Source organism: Eptatretus burgeri, chromosome 2, assembly GCF_056783735.1.
Source record: "Eptatretus burgeri isolate ZD-2024b chromosome 2, Ebu_testis_v1, whole genome shotgun sequence".
NCBI lineage: Eukaryota > Metazoa > Chordata > Myxini > Myxiniformes > Myxinidae > Eptatretus > Eptatretus burgeri.
The window spans coordinates 157,431,013-157,449,011 of record NC_140962.1 but is presented as its reverse complement, the minus strand read 5'-3'; the positions used below and the strand labels follow the sequence as shown (position 1 = coordinate 157,449,011).

The 17,999-nt window shown below is 45.3% G+C and overlaps 1 protein-coding gene across 1 annotated transcript in view; it reads left to right on the top strand.

The window, feature by feature from the left end:
* Positions 1 to 17,999, top strand: part of LOC147033683 (NACHT, LRR and PYD domains-containing protein 12-like) — a 195,316-nt gene that overhangs the window by 119,094 nt on the left and 58,223 nt on the right. The window contains exon 16 of the mRNA XM_085851831.1: positions 2,471 to 2,551. Coding sequence (XP_085707957.1) covers positions 2,471 to 2,551 — 81 coding nt within the window. The remainder of the gene's footprint in view (positions 1 to 2,470; positions 2,552 to 17,999) is intronic.

Sequence of the window (17,999 nt, the reverse complement as noted above, 5' to 3'; positions counted from 1 at the left end):
CACCTTAACTAGTCGCACCCCACTGTCCCTGGACAATGTGTCCTTTTCTCCTGACAAAGTGGAGAGCTTGCTGTCAAACCTCGACTCAGATTCTGCAACCGGTCCAGACGGCATCAGCCCACGTGTCCTAAAAACCTGCTCTTCTGCTCTTGTTCACCCCCTCTCTGTTCTATTCACCCTCTCATTTGCTTAAGGTCATCTGCCATCTGCTTGGAAATCAGCAAATATTTCTGCTCTGTGTGAAAATGGTGCAAAAACAGATCCCTGCAACTCCAGACCAATCAGCCTTCTCCCAATCATCAGCAAGGTTATGGAATCCATCATCACTTCAGATATTAAATTCTTCCTCTTCTCCATGGCTTGATTTCTGATCATCAATTTGGTTTCAGAGCAGGCCACTAAACCCTGGATATGCTGCCTCTGCTCTCCCAGCAATGGATGGATGTCCTCAATGCCGGATATGAAATTAGAGCCATATCCCTGGACATATCGCATGATTTTGGCACGGTCTGGCACCCTGCCCTGCTCACCAAACTCTCTTCCTATGGTGTTCAAGGCTGACTCCACTCCTGGCTCACAGACTTCTTCTTCACCTGTCACAGCCAACGTGTGGCCCAAATGGAGTTCTCTCATCCCCTCTTCCTGTCCAGGCTGGAGATCCTCAAGACAGTGTACTGGGCCTGTTCTTTTTCTGGATCTCATAAATGTTCCTCCAACTCTCTGGAAAATCCCTTTTATCTTTTTGCTGATGACCCTCTGCCATACTGCCATTTTTGCTGACCTTCTGCTGTACCATCGGTCATCCCTCAGACCAGCAAGCAGCAGCTTCTTCGCTCTCTCCAGATCTGGATAAGATAACAAACTGGTACAACACATGGAACACGTCTTTCAATCTGGACAAATCTCACACTCTCACGATGTCTCTCCAAAAGGACCGTTTAGAACCCCCCCCCCCCCCATATACTTTCTCAACAATCCTCTTGAAGAAGTCCTTTCATTCAAGCTTCTGGGTCTCACTATCTGCTATGATCTTTCCTGGGAAGGCTACATTTCCAACATGGCCTTCAAAGCCAGTCGCCAACTGGGAATCCTCCGTTGTGCAAAGTCCTTCCTTTGCCCACCATATCTCCTGACCACATACAAAGCTTTTGTCCATAGCCTGATGGAGTACTGCTCTCACCTCTGGGCTGGTGCTCCTGCCTCAGCTTTCTCGGCTTCACGCTGTGGAAATCAAGGCATTTAAGATCATTGGTATCTCCCGCGGAGAGGCCGAGTCTATGGGCCTCTCACTCTATCACTGCAGGCTGGTTGGTGGTCTTTCCGTCTTCTTCGATCTCCTCTCCCGTCTCGCCGCCCCCCGCTCTGTCTGCGATATGTGCCACACCGCATTTCCACAGGGCGCTCAAGGTCCGCCAACAACCCCCTTCTGGTAAAACTACCAAAATCACGAATCACTGCTCACCTTCACTCTTTCATTCCTCTTTTTCCCTGCATTTGGAATAAACTTCCTCACTCTATTCTTTCCCATTCTTCCCTCCAGGCTTTCAAAACAGCTGTTCACCACCACCTATTATCACCCCCCATCCAAATCCTCGATCTTTTCTACCCCCGATAATCCACCCAAGCCCACTTCCTTCAATTCCCCTGCTTTCCTTCCTGAAAGTCCCTTTAATGTCCATCTTCTCTTCCCCATGTTCCCCGTCCCATCCCTCTCCCTTCCACAGATCTCATAATGTCTCTGTTCCTCACTGTTTTGTCCTTCCCTCTCCCACCCCTCTTGTCTCATGCCTCCCTTGCTGTGTGTTGTGTGTTCGCCCTCATAAGAGCCTCGACAATGTATGCAAACAAAAAAGACGAAGCACTCGTTTTGATTTTGTCTGCATTGCGCGAATCTTTCATCAGGTGGATTCCCTAAGTCCAAGCACTTGGCCAATGTCTACTGCTCGGTCACCTTTCGCATATTCTCTCGATCACTTTTAACTTCAGCTTTAATGATATCACTTTCTATTGTTTCTTTGACACAGAAGTACCAGTATCGCTTTTTCATCCCTTTTCAGTCATTGTGTCAAAGGATGCATAAGATATTACGCGATAAGCTCTGTGGAGTTTTCGATACACGCACACACTTAGATGGCTGACAAAGAACTGGAGGCTGAGGGTTTCTGCGTGTTTGACATTGGTCTGCGCACGCACCGTATCCCACAGCCCATCTCAGACTAGTTCAGAAGCCATGGAGTGATGGCCCGTGTGATTGTTAAAGAAAATTTCCACGCTGTATGAAAAATGTTCCGAAGTTCATTAGCCGCTTAATAATTAAATTGTTTTGGGTGAATCGATGTTGTGCGAGGAATTACTGTATTTTATTATTTCTAAACCTGGAACCCAGGAACCTTCCAACATAACTAATTTATCTGCAACTTTCAATGAATGTTCGTTGTTTCACTTCTTTTTTGTTTTTATTTCTTCACAGTTTGAGATCCTGCCAACTGAGCACCAAGTCTGGGCCTGTCCTAAGAGACATGAATAACATCATCAACTTGGAGGATCTTAAGTGAGTCCAGAACTGTTTTTGAAATTTTTGTTCTTTTTTTGTCCTCTTTACCTCTGCCACCGAAGGTGAAGGAGGTTATGTTTTCACGCCTTTCTGTCTGTTTGTTCGTTGCAAAATCGAAGACTTTTTAAGTGTATTGGTTCGTCGATTTTGTTATTCTGTCTGCTTGTCTGTTTATCGCCAACAGGTCACAATTTTAAACCGATCTTCACGAAATTTTACGACATGGTAGATTTTGTAATATGGAAGAAGCATTTTGTTATTGAGGTCAAAAGTTCAAAAGTTTAACAATTGGCCAAAGGTCAACAATTTGGTGAGATTTCTAAAATCGTCAATTTCCATCTGATTAACTTGAAATTTGAAGAGGATTTATCTTTCATGTTAATGAATTCAACCAGCCTCTTATTTTTGAGGTCAACATCAATCAAATGGTCAACATAGGCCCAAGATAAACAACTAAGGTGGTATTTCTAAAATCCTCACTTTTCATCCCATTGACTTGAAATTTGAAGAGGATATATATTTCAGATCACTGAATTAAACCACCAATTATTTTGGAGGTCCACATTGGCCAAAATTTCAACAATGGCCAAATTTCTACGATTGTCAATTTTAATCTGATTCTCTTGAAATTTGAAGAGGAGTTGCATATTTGTTCATTGAATTCAACCCCCACTTATTTTTTTATGTCAAATTTGTTTCATGGATTTTGCAAGTATCGTGCTCTGCACGACGTCTTCTTCTTGTTTGACCGTTTATCGCCGACAGACCACAATTTTAAACCGATCTTCATAAAACTCTACCACAAGGTAAAATTAGTCCTACGGAAGAAGCATATTGTTTTGACATCAAAAGGTCAAAAGGTCAACACAGGCCAAAGGTCAACAACTTTGGTGGGATTTCTAAAATCCTCAATTTTCATCTGTTTGACTTGATATTTGAAGTGGATTTGCAGTTCAGGTCACTGAATTCAATAAACCAATTGTTTTTTCGGTTAACATGGAGCTAAAGGTCAACATAGGCCATAGGTCAACACCTAAGGTGGTATTTCTAAAATCCTCAATTTTCATCTGTTTGACTTGAAATTTGAAGAGGATTTGCACTTCAGGTCCACTGAATTCAAAGAGCCAATTATCTTTGAGATCAACATGGACCAAAAGGTCAACATAGGCCAAAGGTCAACACCTAAGGTGGCATTTCTAAAATCCTCAATTTTCATCCGATTGACTTGAAATTTGAAGATGATTTATATTTCAGGTCACTGAATCCGAAGAGCCAATTATCTTTGAGGTCAACATGGACCAAAAGGTCAACATAGGCCCAAGGTCGATAACTAAGGTGATCTTTTTTAAATCCTCAATTTTCATCCGATTGACTTGAAATTTGTAGAGGCTTTATATTTCAGGTCAATGAATTCAACCACCAATATTTTGGAAGTCCACAATGGCCAAAAGGTCAACACCGGCCAAATTTCTAAAATTATCAATTATCATCTGATTCACTTGAAGTTTTAAGAGGAGTTGCATGTTTGGTCATTGAATTCAACCACCAATTATTTTTGAGGTCAAATTTGTTTTGTGGATTTTGCAAGTATCGTGCTCTGCACAACATCTTTTTGTTTTGCTTGTCTGTCTGACTGTGTGCAGGATATCTCAAAAAGTTGTGGACGGATCCAGATGAAATTTTGTGGACAGGTTGGGTGTGTGACAAGAAGGAACTGATTAGATTTTGGTGAAGATCCAGATCCCAATCCGCCGATTACAATTTTTAAAAGTAATTCTTCACTATTAAGGCCTAAGTCACATTTGCTCTACAGCAAGGATATGGCAGCTGTACGCCCTCTGAATTGACAGAAACGTGCGGCGGCCGCAGAGTTTCTGAGGTGGCCACAGGGTGGCCCTACGCCGTATGGCTATATTTTGCAGGTCGTAAGGTCGCCGTGGAATTATAACACGGAGTTATAACTTTTTTCATTTCTACGTTCGCTGTTGCAATTCGACAAGCCGAAAAAAAAAAACTGGTAAAAAAAAAATATATATATATTAACCCATTCGTCACCGTCCATCTGGCCGCACGTTCACCTTAGGGCCCCCTGCGGTCGCCTTGCAGGCACCTTGAGGCTACCTTGCGTCTGCCTTGAAAATTCTATGGCCGCCGCAGGGTCCCCTTAAGGTCACCGTGCGACATCAAATCAAAGACTGTACGGCAACCCCACGTTTTCGGTCTCCACAATTTCTAAGACCTAAGGCCTAAGTCACATTTGCTCTACGGCGAGGATACGGCGGCCGTACGCCCTCTGAATTGACAGAAACGTGCGGCGGCCGCAGAGTTTCTGAGGTGGCCACAGGGTGGCCCTACGCCGTATGTCTATATTTTACAGGTTGTAAGGTCACCGTGGAATTATAACGTGGAGTTATAACTTTTTTCATTTCTACGCTCGCCGTAGCAATTCGACAAGCCAAAAAAAAAAAAAACTTGTTGAAAAAAAATTAAAAAAATTAACCTTTTCGTTACCGTCTGTCTGGCAGCATGTTCACCTTAGGGCCCCCCTGCGGTCCCCCTGCAGTCGCCTTGCGGTCGCCTTGCGGGCACCTTGTGTCTGCCTTGATAATTCTATGGCCGCCGCAGGAACGCCCTAAGATCACCGCGCGACATCAAATCAAAGACCCTGCGGAAACCCCACGTTTTCGGTCTCCACAATTTATAAATACGCCATGCAGCTCCAGGAAAAATAAAAACATATGTCACTGCTACATTGTGTGACCGTGGAAATACTGCGGCCGCCGTGTAATTGCTCGTGGCCGTAGATTTTGGAGATACCACGGCCGCCGTGGCAAATGTGACTTAGGCCTAAACACGCCGTGCGGCTCCCCGAAAAATAAAAACACATGTGACTGCTACATTGTGTGACCATGGAAATACTGCGGCCACCGTATAATTGCTCGTGGCCATAGATTTTGGAGACCCCACGGCCGCCGTGGCAAATGTGACCTAGGCCTAAGAGATAGGGCCAAAACTTATAAACAGCATGGTATCTCAAAAAGTTGTGCACGGATTCGGATGAATCTTGGTGGACACTTTGGTGGGGCAAGGAAAAATTGATTATATTTTGTAAAGATCCAAATCCAGATGTGGATGTAAGAATTATTTAGTTTCTAAAGTGATTCTTCACCATTGAGAGATCCTGCCAAAATCGATATAGGACTGTATAGCACAATATTTCAAACATGTATTGGGCCCGATGTGTTCTCGTGGATCAGGCATTGTGTGGTGCAGGTATGCGCTCCACAGAGTGCCCTTCCAGTTCACTAGACATGGATTTGTGAATTTATATCACAGGACTTGTACATAAATAAATTCCATTTTTAATATAATTTGTTAGAGATTACATGGAAATAAATCCAACACTTCCTGTCTTCCTGGAATGCTATTATTACCCTGCACACACAAAGCAAAAAGCCGAGTTCAGCAATTGGTCCATCTCCATCCGTCTGTCTCTCTTTTCAGTTTCTGCTTCCAGAGAAAGATCCTAATTGAGGAACAACGTGTATAAATTGAATGTTATATATTGAACACGAATGGGAACATGAATCGGAAGACTATTCTTTCATTTTAACGTATTTTGGTATGAATTTGTTCCGATCGTAGATGCGCAGAGTGGAGTGAGATGATATTTTTACTCTGCCTGTCTGGCAGTGAAACAAAACTGGAAATCTTACCAAACAGGAAACTGTTGTTGAGGATGTCTTAAAGGATATTAACAACAGGCGTGAATAACTCATGTAATGCATCAGAAAGGGTGGTATGTGGTGTCATAGACATTGTGGAGAATGGTGATAAAACTCGGAATTTATTTATTTATACAATTTTTACAATCATTATTTCATTTGAATTGAATTATACACGTAAGCACTGGAGAACTGATGAACACAAATTGCCTCTCATGATACTTTCAACAACCTCCAGCTTTGTAGGTCAGGGCAGGTCAAGTATGGGAGCATGCGCCAGAGCAGCACGTCGCTGCATCCACTTTCCCCCGGTCCTCTAGGGGCCTCTGTCTGGCCATCCCCCAGGCAGATGTCCAGCCCATCCCCAACTCCTTGAGATGCCGATCAACCTGCTGAAACCACGAGGAACATGGTCAGCCAATTGGCCTCCTCCACTCACTAGACTCCCTCTCTGAGAGAATCTGGTGAGCAGGATCAGCTTCAGGAAAACGAGCCACATGTCCATACAGCCGCAGCTGAAGCTCACGGACTATGCAGGTAACAAATCTCTTTTGAGCCTCTCTCAGCAACCGCTCGTTGGACCAAAGTGCGACCAGCGATAGCCAAGGATTCTCCGAAGAGACCTGGTACCAAAGGAATTGTCTCAGTCTCAGATCCCTGGTCAGAGTCCAAGTCTCACATCCATAGAGCAAGACTGCAAGCACCAAGGACCTGAAGCTTCGGACATCCGTTCTCCCGCACAGGTACCAGCAGCGCCACACCCCATGATCCAGTGAATCCATGACTCCCCAGGCCCAACCCAGACGTCTATTCGACTCTGCCTCACAGCCAGCAGAGACATGAATATCACTGCCAAGGTAAGTGAATCTCTCCACGACCTCAACATCCTCACCACAAACAGAAACAGACAGGACAGCAGCATCCAAGACGTCATTGATAGCCTGGATCATGGTTTTGACCCAAGAAACCCATAATTCCAGCAGCTCCGACTCCTCATTCAGCACCTCGAGGGCCCCCAAAAGGATATCTAAAGTCTCTGCAAAGATGACTGCATCTTCTGCGAAATCAAGGTCCGAGATATTGACATTCCCAAACGATGCACGGCAGCTTAATCTTTCCGACATCCTCCCTAAAATGCAGTCCATACAAGTGCTGAAAATTGAGGGGGCAAGTACACACCCATGAAGAACTCCAGTAACAACTAGAAATAAGTCAGAGATGGTACCACCACACTTCACAGCACTCTCAGTACCAGAGTAGAGTTAAGACATCAGATCGATCAGTTTTGTTGGCACCCCACGAAGACCAAGAATCCTCCAGAGGACATCCCGATTCACTGAATCAAATGCTTTACAGAGAAAAACATAGGCTGCAAGCAGCCCCTTCCGAAACTCTCATCTGCGTTCTGTGAGGACCCGAAGAGCAAGGATACGGTCAATCATTGACCTCTTTGGTGTAAAGCTTGACTGCGCTGGAGGCTGGTGCTCAAGCAGATGGTGGGGAACCCTATCAAGAATTATCTGAGCAAAGACCTTGCCCGGCACTGAGAGCAGCGTCACCCCTCGGTAGTTGTTGCAGTCAAGGCGATAACCCTTCCCTTTCCAGAGAAGAACAGCAAGGCCCCTCTTCCAATCAGTTGGGATGATGCCTGTGTTCAAGCCAAGCACAAAACTCCGTGCAATGACACGAGTGCAGCGTTTCCACCAGCCTTGAGAAGTTCAGCATGGATGACACAGATCCCTGGAGCTTTACCCCGTTTCAACTGGTTCACCACAGCCTGTGTCTCCACAAGCGAAGCTAGACCACAGTTGATTGGAGGGTCAGCAACAGGGATTGTAACACCCTTGACGTCCAACTCGACAGCTGGGGGATCAGCCTGGTACAACTGCTCAAAGTAACCGGCCCAGCGGGCTTTCACTTCAGACTCCTCTGTCAAGAGCCTACCACACTCTGCTCTAACTGCAGTACACCGAGAGATGGGCTTGGATGAACGCAATGCGTGAATTCCCCTGTAAGCGGGACGAGAATCACCTGTCCACAGGTGATGCTCTACCCCCTCACAGATTCCTCGCACATAGGCCTCCTTGTCCACCCTCAGTGCACGTACAGTTTTACGCCTCAGCTCCCTGAACAGCTCAGCTCTGCCATTCAGCCTGGCTCTGTGACTCTAGTCAATGGTATCCAGTGTCGCTTCAGAGACAACATTCTTCTTTGCCCTGTGGTGAGTTCCAAGATATCCAGCGGAAACATCAAGGACGGTGGTCTTGAAGGAACTCCACAACTCTTCAGGACCCCCCAAAGCACCCAGACCCCCAAATGTCCACTCAGCCTGTTCGCAAATTCCTCAGCTACTGTCCCATCCTTGAGCTTGCCAACATCCAGCCTAGGCTGGGATGGTACCATTCTCCAGGATTGAATGTGCAGCTTTAGAGTTGCTTCAACAAGCCGGTGGTCACTATTGAGGAACTGAGCACTCCGGTAGACCCTGCAGTTCTGGATCATCCTCCAGTGACCGTCAACAAGGACATGGTCAATTCCTTTGCCACACCGCCAGCTTTGGAATACCAAGTCCAGCGATGAGCTTGTGAGCGCTGAAATCATGAACCAGCCACCCTAAGTCCATGACTTCTTGCAAAGTCAAGGAACTTAGTTCTATTCTGGTTCATAGTTCCTGACCCATGGGGACCAACGCACGTCTCATAACCATCCCTATCAGTTCCAGTCGATGCATTGACATCCCCCAAGACTAGAAGTGTCTCTCGTCTGGGGCAATGATCAACCGCAGACTCGAGCGTGGCATAGAATGTGTCCTTCACGGTGAGGTCACTCGCCTCAGTCGGATCATAGACAGAGACCAGGGAAATGACACCTAAGGAGTGACGAATCTTTCATCTCATAATACGCTCGTTGACCGGTGTTACCTCAATTATCATTAGGGTCCGCTTATTGGACACAGCTACAGCAACTCCTTGAGTAAAGAGTATGGTAACCATAACACCGACCAGACCAATAGTAGGTGTAACCACCCACCATTATCTCGCCGCAATCCGGTCTCCGAACCTCAGAGAGAGCTGCAATCCCGATGTCCAAACGCTTGAGCTCAGATGATAACAGAGACAGGTGATCATCCTCTCTTAGTGATAGGACATTCCAGGCACCCACCCAAAGGGACCGCCTCAGGTTAACCCAAGGAGACCTCCGTCTGGTGGACGACACCTCAGCACCACTCTGGCACACTCTCCCGAAATTTGACCCACGTATGTTACTCCATGGTTTCCCTCCTTTCATCAAAGATTGGAGGTCCCGAAGGCTTTGCCCCAATCCGGTCATCCGGTGAGCTGCCCTGCGAAGGGAAGCTGCACAGGAGGTACTCGCATGGACTGGGTTTTCAGATTTTTTTGCGTTTTAGTGTTTTGCGGAATGAAGGGTTTTACGGTGGCCGGAGTGCAAATCCTGCCACCAACCTCCTAATAAGAAGTGACCCAACTGCACGAGGACGTCCACAGACACAGTTGGGCACTAGATATGGATGGCCGTTGGCTCACAAGGAGCTCCTCCACCCTTTGACAGGTTTTGTTTTTAATCCTGCTGGGTGTCCATATCCAAACACCCTCCTCACCAGAAAACCTGGTGGGGGAGACGGTTTAGTCGCCGACAACCCGACCATGGAACAGGTTATTACAGGTTTACATGGTACCTGTAGCAGGTCACAGATCTAACCTGACCTGACAAAACCGAGGCAAAGTTGACACAGAACCCTTCCAATTTGGATTTTCTCCCCTTTTCCTGCTTTCTGAATCCCACCTCATAAATACTTTCCAATTCACCTCATTTACCGTACTCCTCTTTTATCAACATCCTGGGTGTGCACTGCCACGTCGCCACAGGGCGAATCCTCCTCCTCCTCCTCCTCCTTCTTCTTCTTCTTCTTCTTCTTCTTCTTCTTCTTCTCCTTTCTCCTCCTTCCTCCTCCTTCCTCCTCCTTCCTCCTCCTTCCTCCTCCGTCCTCCTCCGTCCTCCTCCTTCCTCCTCCTTCCTCCTCCTTCCTCCTCCTTCTTCCTCCTCCTTCTTCCTCCTCCTTCCTCCTCCTCCCGTTAGGGGTCGCCACAGCGGATCATCCGTATGATCTGCATAGTGATTTGGCACATGTTTTCTGCCGGATGCCCTTCCTGACGCAACCCTGGTCGCCTCTTACGACACAGGGATAGGGCGAATCCTCCTTACCTGTAGCTAATAGTTTTAACCACCCACTAGCCACTTTAGCTAATCCATGTTTTAGTCGTTCTTATTTTACCAGTTTTAGACGAATTTTGGGTGCTTTTAGCACAGAATTCAACCTTCGTTGAGACGGCCGCCATTTTGTATGTTTTGATTACGGGAATGACGTGTGATTTCGTGCAAGCTTATATATACTAACTTTAGTATTTTTAAACTAGTTTCTAGTAAAAATAATCGACCGAAATTACGCATGATTCCTATGATTCTCGTCTCGAAATTTGATTTTATTTTTTTGAAAAATTTTTTTTTTTTCGGAATGATTCAGTATGATTCGGTGCTACTCAGCGCTACATGATTCGTTGGTTCAGTGGTTGCCAGGTGAGTTTTGACACAAACAGTAGTAGTACCTGTGGTAGGACGAGTTTGTTTGGATGAGTGAGTTTGATGGGTGACTTTGGCTGGTTGGTTGGATGAGTGAAGTTGATGTGTGACATTGGTTGGAAGTGTGAGTTTGATGTGTGAGATTGGTTGGATGAGTGAAGTTGTTGGGTGAGATTGGTTGGATGAGTGAGTTTGACTGCTTGAGGTTGGTCCAATACTGGTCCACAACCACCGCCATCCCCCACTACCACCTACTACAGGCACAACGACACCCCCCCCCACACACACACACACACACACACACACACACACGCACACACCCTCACCACCACCATCCCTCACAATCACCACCTACCCTGATGGTCGTTCATTCAATCAACCTCACCCATCAAACTCACACATCTGCCTTAAAATTACCTTATTATTTCATATTGCGAAAAAAAAACTTTTTAATAAAATATGTGGCTATTTCCTTTCTCCTGTGGCTAATTATTCTAAACCTGGATTAGCCACAGTGGCTAATTCCTTTTGAAAACCAGAGCACACCCAGACATCACATATTGATTCTTCTCCATAATTTTCAAACATATACCGAATTGGTGTACCTTTCTCAGGTGCATGCCTGCTGTTGGCCTTATGGTTAGTGTGATGGGCTTTGGATCCAAGGGTTCTGAGTTCAAATCCCGCTCAGCTGTTGAATTAACAGCAAGTGGGGTTAACTCGACCTGTTCATCCTTCCAAGGTCGGCAAAATGAGTGCCAGCACGCTGGTATACTGTGCTGGAGTGGCGACTCGTCAATGATTGTGCCCAATAACCAAGGAGACTACTGGGGCAGCACCAATGCTCTGCACAGAGTATGGTCCCAATGCCCTCCTCCTCAAGTACCATTTTATTAGTTACTTTCCCAAGGCAATTCCCCATCTTCACAAACTTAGTGAGAGGGAAAAATTCAAACAAAAACAGTCCACTTTGCAATGCACATACAACTTATACAGATACAAATACAGACAGGATTCAACGAATCATACAAGAGCTCTTAGACAAACAATGCACAAATTTTCCTGAGTTCAAGCCTCAATCCCAAGTTGGAAGCACAATTAAACCAAAAAAAAACTGTTTCTCAATTTCCAACCTCTGTTGGACAATGCTGTATACTCACCTCTGTGAAACACCCTATTCTCACCTATCACTATTGAAACACCCTTTCTCAACTTCCAACTTCTATTGTACAACGCTCCATTCAAGTCTGCATCGAAAATGCCAATGTAGATTCCAAGTATCCAGGCAAACACCGAAAGTGCCAGCATAGCCATTAAAAAATGGATCCTTTTGCCTGATCAGGACTTTTCGGGACTCCAACAATACCTTTTAATGCAACACTTGTCTCCTTCAACATAAAACTCAAATATATCCAACTCAAATTCTTGTTTGAAGCATGTTAACCATTCCAAACAAAGAACGAAGCACACACAAAGCTGGCAGCAGACACTCACCCACAAAGATCACCATCTCTCACCTTTTCTGATCTGCGAGCTCGTACCGACCATTAGCCTGCTCTGAATCACCAATCCTCCAGGATGTAATGCTCCTGCCTGGCTCGCCGATATGTAGAAGAATTTTCTAAGTCATCTGTATTATTAGAACATTTATTCAACAAACAAGCACTTTAATACGCGCATCGGAGATACTGGACATACAAGACTCATTCGAGATCTCTCAAATACAATGAGAATCCTAATAGTCCAGCAGCCATTTCTCAAATGAGGCCAAATAAGGAAATTCGTTCAACACCCCCTGCAGAAAAGGTTTGACTTGAACGGGTGGTAGAATAGACCCTATAGAACACCTCCAGGTATTATCTGGTTTCAAATTGTGGTATCAAAATTCTACAGGCCATTATACATACCAAGGGTACTTACCAAGAGGGTCACTGTGGGCTAGCAAAATTTCGGGGGAGGAGTAACGTAAACGTGAATATCTTTGTCAAGAATCAACCAATTTTCAATATTAAGTTATCTTTGGCTTCCTATTATAATTCTCTATCAGTGTTTGTACCGTTATTTGAAAATGGCCTTTGCCATGGCATCACCAAAGTTAAAATATCACACTAATTCAAACTTTCTGACATTTTTAATTGTGTTCGCATATGAAGGTGAACGGTGTTTCTCAATTACTACTGGTATGTATACATTGTTCCTTTTTGTCTGGTCTGAATAGACCCTCAGCTCGGTGACTGGACCAAAGTGCCCTCGTTGATAGAGGACTACTGTAGTGGCATGAGTTGTCCTCTTTCCATCAAGAGTCTCTTCAGTCATGTCATTATTGTCTGCTGCCACCTGGGCAAAGATGCCTGGGGAGATGTTTGATGGCAATACCGTACCAAAGATGTCGCTCTTGGCTCGGATCTCCTGTGCAAGGCTTGTGTCGGTTGCCTCCACATCATCGTAGGAGTCACAGTGGCCCATTCTGCTCAGCATAGTAATGAGCTGTTTTGACCTCGTCATATGGCGAACTGCAATTCCCAAGGTTACATGCTTGGGCATGTTAGTTGTAGCATAAGTCACACAGTGTACAACATCCTGAGCAAGCTTCAAAACACGTCTTTCATCTGATGAGTTGCTACATTCTGGTGCTGAAAACTCGTCTTCATCTTCCTTTTCTGGTTTGGCAGTAACCCAGCATAGTAGCCAGTAAAGACTGTCTGGTATCACAGATTTTGATTTTGTCAGGGTTAGATCCATGATATTAGGTGGTCGCACTGATATGCCTTGGCACTCATTGATCTCCGACTTGATGAGTTTCGTGGTGCGGTACAGCAGACTCGCCCTGTCGCAATCATCCATCGCTGTTGTGGGATGTTTTCTTGGTACACCCGTGGCTGTTGCAGTGTTACACTGATAGGCAGAGTTGATGACATCTTGAAGGGATATGGAGCTTGAGTACAAAAGCTCAGACTTACTAAGATCATATGGCTTATGGAAGACAATGTCATCTCCAAAGTTATTCTTTAGTCGAAGTTTGAGTCACTGGGTAGTGTAGCTGTCGACTGCCACTCCCTGTCCGCGCAGAAAAGGATTGTATATGTCCAGAAGAATTGTCCTATCAAAGGCCTTCCCACCATTCAGGTCAGCAGAGATATCATCAGCCAATTGCTTGAATGCCGTATCGTAACAAGTTTCTTGTCTCCCTTCATGGAAGCCAGCATACTGCAGATTAGCTTTGCTGATGTATGAGGCATGGCAAGCTCTGTGGTATCTAGCTTCTGCTGCCACTAGATCGTTACTGACAGCACCAGTAGTTCGTGACATGTCCTCATCGCCCTTTGCGGTCGCTGCTTGCACAATAGTTTCACAGGCTTGGAAAGTTCTGACCATGGTCATCTCCTTTACCCTTCTGTGTGTTTTCTTCTTGCAGAAGAGGCACATAGTCCAGTCAGTGGACGTTGACTGGGACCTGGATACCCTGGAGGTCTCCGTCAAACTTGTTTCAGATTGTGTGCCAATCTTAGATTCTTCTGCTGGTGTCTGTGAGAATGCAGATCTTCTCCTCTGCATGTAACGCAGGTTTTCTTTGCTTGACCATTTTTCGTAGCAATTTGAGTGCCATTTTACATCCGCGGTTGCCATACTGTCAAAATCTGATTTTAAACGTTCGTATACTTCATCTCGTCGGAGTTTCAGTGCTGCAATAAGTGTCTGTATGGAGGTATCTCGGGCTTTCCTCAGTGTCTCGTTTGAGTCCATCTGCAAATTATGCACTTGTGAAAGTTACTCAACTTCTGTCTCTTTAAAGGTAAAAGTTGCACTACTGCCTGACTCTCTGAACTGGCCATTGCTTCAGTTGGCTAGTCGGATTCTTTCAGACGTTCAATCTGGAATGACACAGAGAAGCAACTATGTTAACCCACAAACCTCTTTTACCATCATTATTAACATGACATTTTAAAACTTTATTTTTGTAATTATCTCGTCCATAAGAATTTCATAAAAAATAAACTAACACAGCATTTTTTAGTCCAGCAGCATGAACCTGTGAAAAATTCAATTGTTCAACACCCACTACAGAAAAATTTGACTTAACAACCTAGTATGCTCAGAAAAGATGCCTGAAATATCAAAAAAGCTCATAATATTTGATTTGTTTGTGATTTTTACCTCTTGTGGTTGTAGAGTTGAATGAATATCGACATTTCTGTACATATTCTGAAAGAGAATTATAACACGAAACCAATGATACCTCAATATTGAAAATTGGTTGAGTCTCGACAAAGATATTCACGTTTACGTTACCCCTCCCCGAAATTTTGCCAGCCCACAGTGACCCTCTAGGTAAGTACCCTTGGTGTGTACAATTGCCTGTAGAATTTTAATGATACCACAATTTGAAACCACATTCTACCTGGAGGTGTTCTATAGGGTCGATTCTCCCACTCTGTCAAGTCATACCTTTTCTGTAGGGAGTATTGAGCGATTTCATTTTTTTCAGGTCCTTGCTCCTGGACTATAAGTTCTTATGCAGTGTTCAGTGAGACACAGCACTTTAGCATTTTAAATGCTAATGTCACAGTTTGTCAGGTTAATGTGTCTCCAGATAGAAATATGATTTCCAACTTTTGTGCAGTCATCAGCATTATTTTAAAAGGAATGATATATTGTTGTGGGGCCGGGTCTCAGTGGCGAGCACGACTGCTAGGGGGAGCTGTACAGTCGGCTCCACCAAACACCCGGAACTTAGGTCATACTTTTCAGATAAATCCAAAAGGTCATGGGTCCCTTTTCGGACCGAAGATCGCCAATAGGTCGACCACGTGGGGTAGGGTCAATTGTCAATTTCAATATACGTAAATACCTACGTTGTCAATCTACCGGGGAAATTCACCCTTGGCAGGATCTGCGTGATCCGGGCCGTTACCGAGCCGGATCCGAGTCGAAACCTGAACGGAGAGTACCAGAAACCTGTCGGCCAATTGCACGATTACTGCAACAATGAAGCCTCCGAAAACCCGTTCGCAGCGTGGCAAACCAATGACAGAAAGGACAAGGATAAGCTGGGGCATTCAACAATGGGGGATTTATTTGCAATGGGGGGAAGGGAGGCACACAAAGAGCAGAGTTATCCGAATAAGAAATGGAATGTGCAATGAGAAAAATAAAGCACTTCCACAATTCTACTTGAAGACGCGCCCACACACAGACACACATCCCCCAAAAGAAATGATGGCCGCAGCCTTTATTGATACCCCCAGCTCGGAGGGAAGGTGAGCTGGAGGTAAGGATGCCAGCTTGGACCTTCCCGCCTCGTGCGGCCCTTGATGATCCGGCTCGGCGGGACTCGGACCCACAACTCGATGCCGCTGCAAGCACTGGGTACGGAGGGCTGTGTCGGGCTCCAGCACGCTCCTCCGGCACGCGAGAGACAGCGAGCACCAGGAGAGGAGACAGGAAAGTGATTCTCTGCTGGACAGACTCGCATGCAAGCGATCCTCCGCGGGACAGACTCAAGGGAAAAATACAGAACCTCCTCACGCACACCCGCCTTCTCTTTTTCTGCCATGCCACTCGACTCCCGATTAGCCGGTTCCACTCAGGCGATCCGCTCGCCATTCGTGATTCGTCCGGGGGGGGGGGGCATGACGAGCATCCTCGCAGCCCATCCCCCCTGAGAGGCATTCCTCCTTCGGGCGACATGCCTCCACATTGACCGGAACGTGGCATACGTCGCTCGCGCTTTGCCCATTGGCTGAAGGTAACACGTCTTGCTCGAACCTGGAGCGGATACAATGCGTCGATTCGCAATGGAACTCTGCCCACAGGCGCTCGGCATGTATGCGCGTCAGAAAGGCCGATGGTGGAAGGATACCAGGGAGGATGCCGTTGTTGTTGGGGTTGTTGTTGGGGTTGTTGGGGTTGTTGGGGTAAAAATCCTATCTATAAAATAACTTCACAACACACGTACACTTAATTCCCATTAGACATAGGGGAAAGGGAGCTATCTATCCACATTTACTTTGCGAAATAACTGATCTTCAGGGACCTGAATGTTGACTGCTCATGGCTGCCAGATTCGTAACTATATATATATATATATATATATATATATATATATATATATATATATATATATATATATATATATATATATATATATATATATTTCAAGACCAGATCTGCAGTCTCTCTCCTAGCTCAGGAATGACGTCAACATTATAATCCTTTGGACATGAAGATGGATCATATGTACAATTTATGGTATGGAAAGAAGGTTCAACTGCTTTTAAGCAGACGAGGGAATAATAAACAAGGAGGTACATCTGGACAGTTACCTAAACCTAACATTCCTTTATTGACCTTGCTGGTACCTTCTATTTATCATGTCATAAATTCCTTGAACATCTATCTATAATTCCAGCTGTGTGTGTGTGTGTGTGTGTGTATGTGTGTGTGTGTGTGTGTGTGTGTGTGTGTGTGTGTGTGTGTGTGTGTGTGTGTGTGTGTGTGTGTGTGTGTGTGTGTGTGTGTGTGTGTGTGTGACCGCTGTTTTTCAACAACCACTGGTCCGATCTAATTGAAACTTGCCAGGTATATTGCTTTGAGACCTGAGGATGTGCCTTTTCAAGGTTTGATATTAATCCGACAAGTGCCTCCCAAGTTATGGCCATTTATTTACCAAACCAATGACAAGACACGTTGTTGCGTGGGCGTGGCCGATGGGGAAGGGAAGCTCAGCCACGTTCCCCATTACGGGTTACAACGTACGGGCTTCCGGAGAGTGATGACTTCGTGTATTCTAATAATTCCTCGATTTCTTATGCGCATTTATAGATAAACACAACGCCCCAGTTATGATCGTTTTCGTATTAAACGGTGCATAAATTTCGGTAACATCAGAGTGAGCTGGTATGCTCTGAACCAGGAAGTAATTTTTTTCTCTCTCTCTTCTCTTCTCTTTTTGTTTTTCCTTGCGATGACATTGCGAAAAGGCAAAATACATTGGCGCTAATTAAATATTTGGGCATTAAAACTAAATTGCGAATAATCGTAACTGCTAATAATATGCGAACTTCCGGGCCACGCACGTACGGGCACGCGAGAGCGAAGAAACTGCCTGTGTGGTTGTTGTT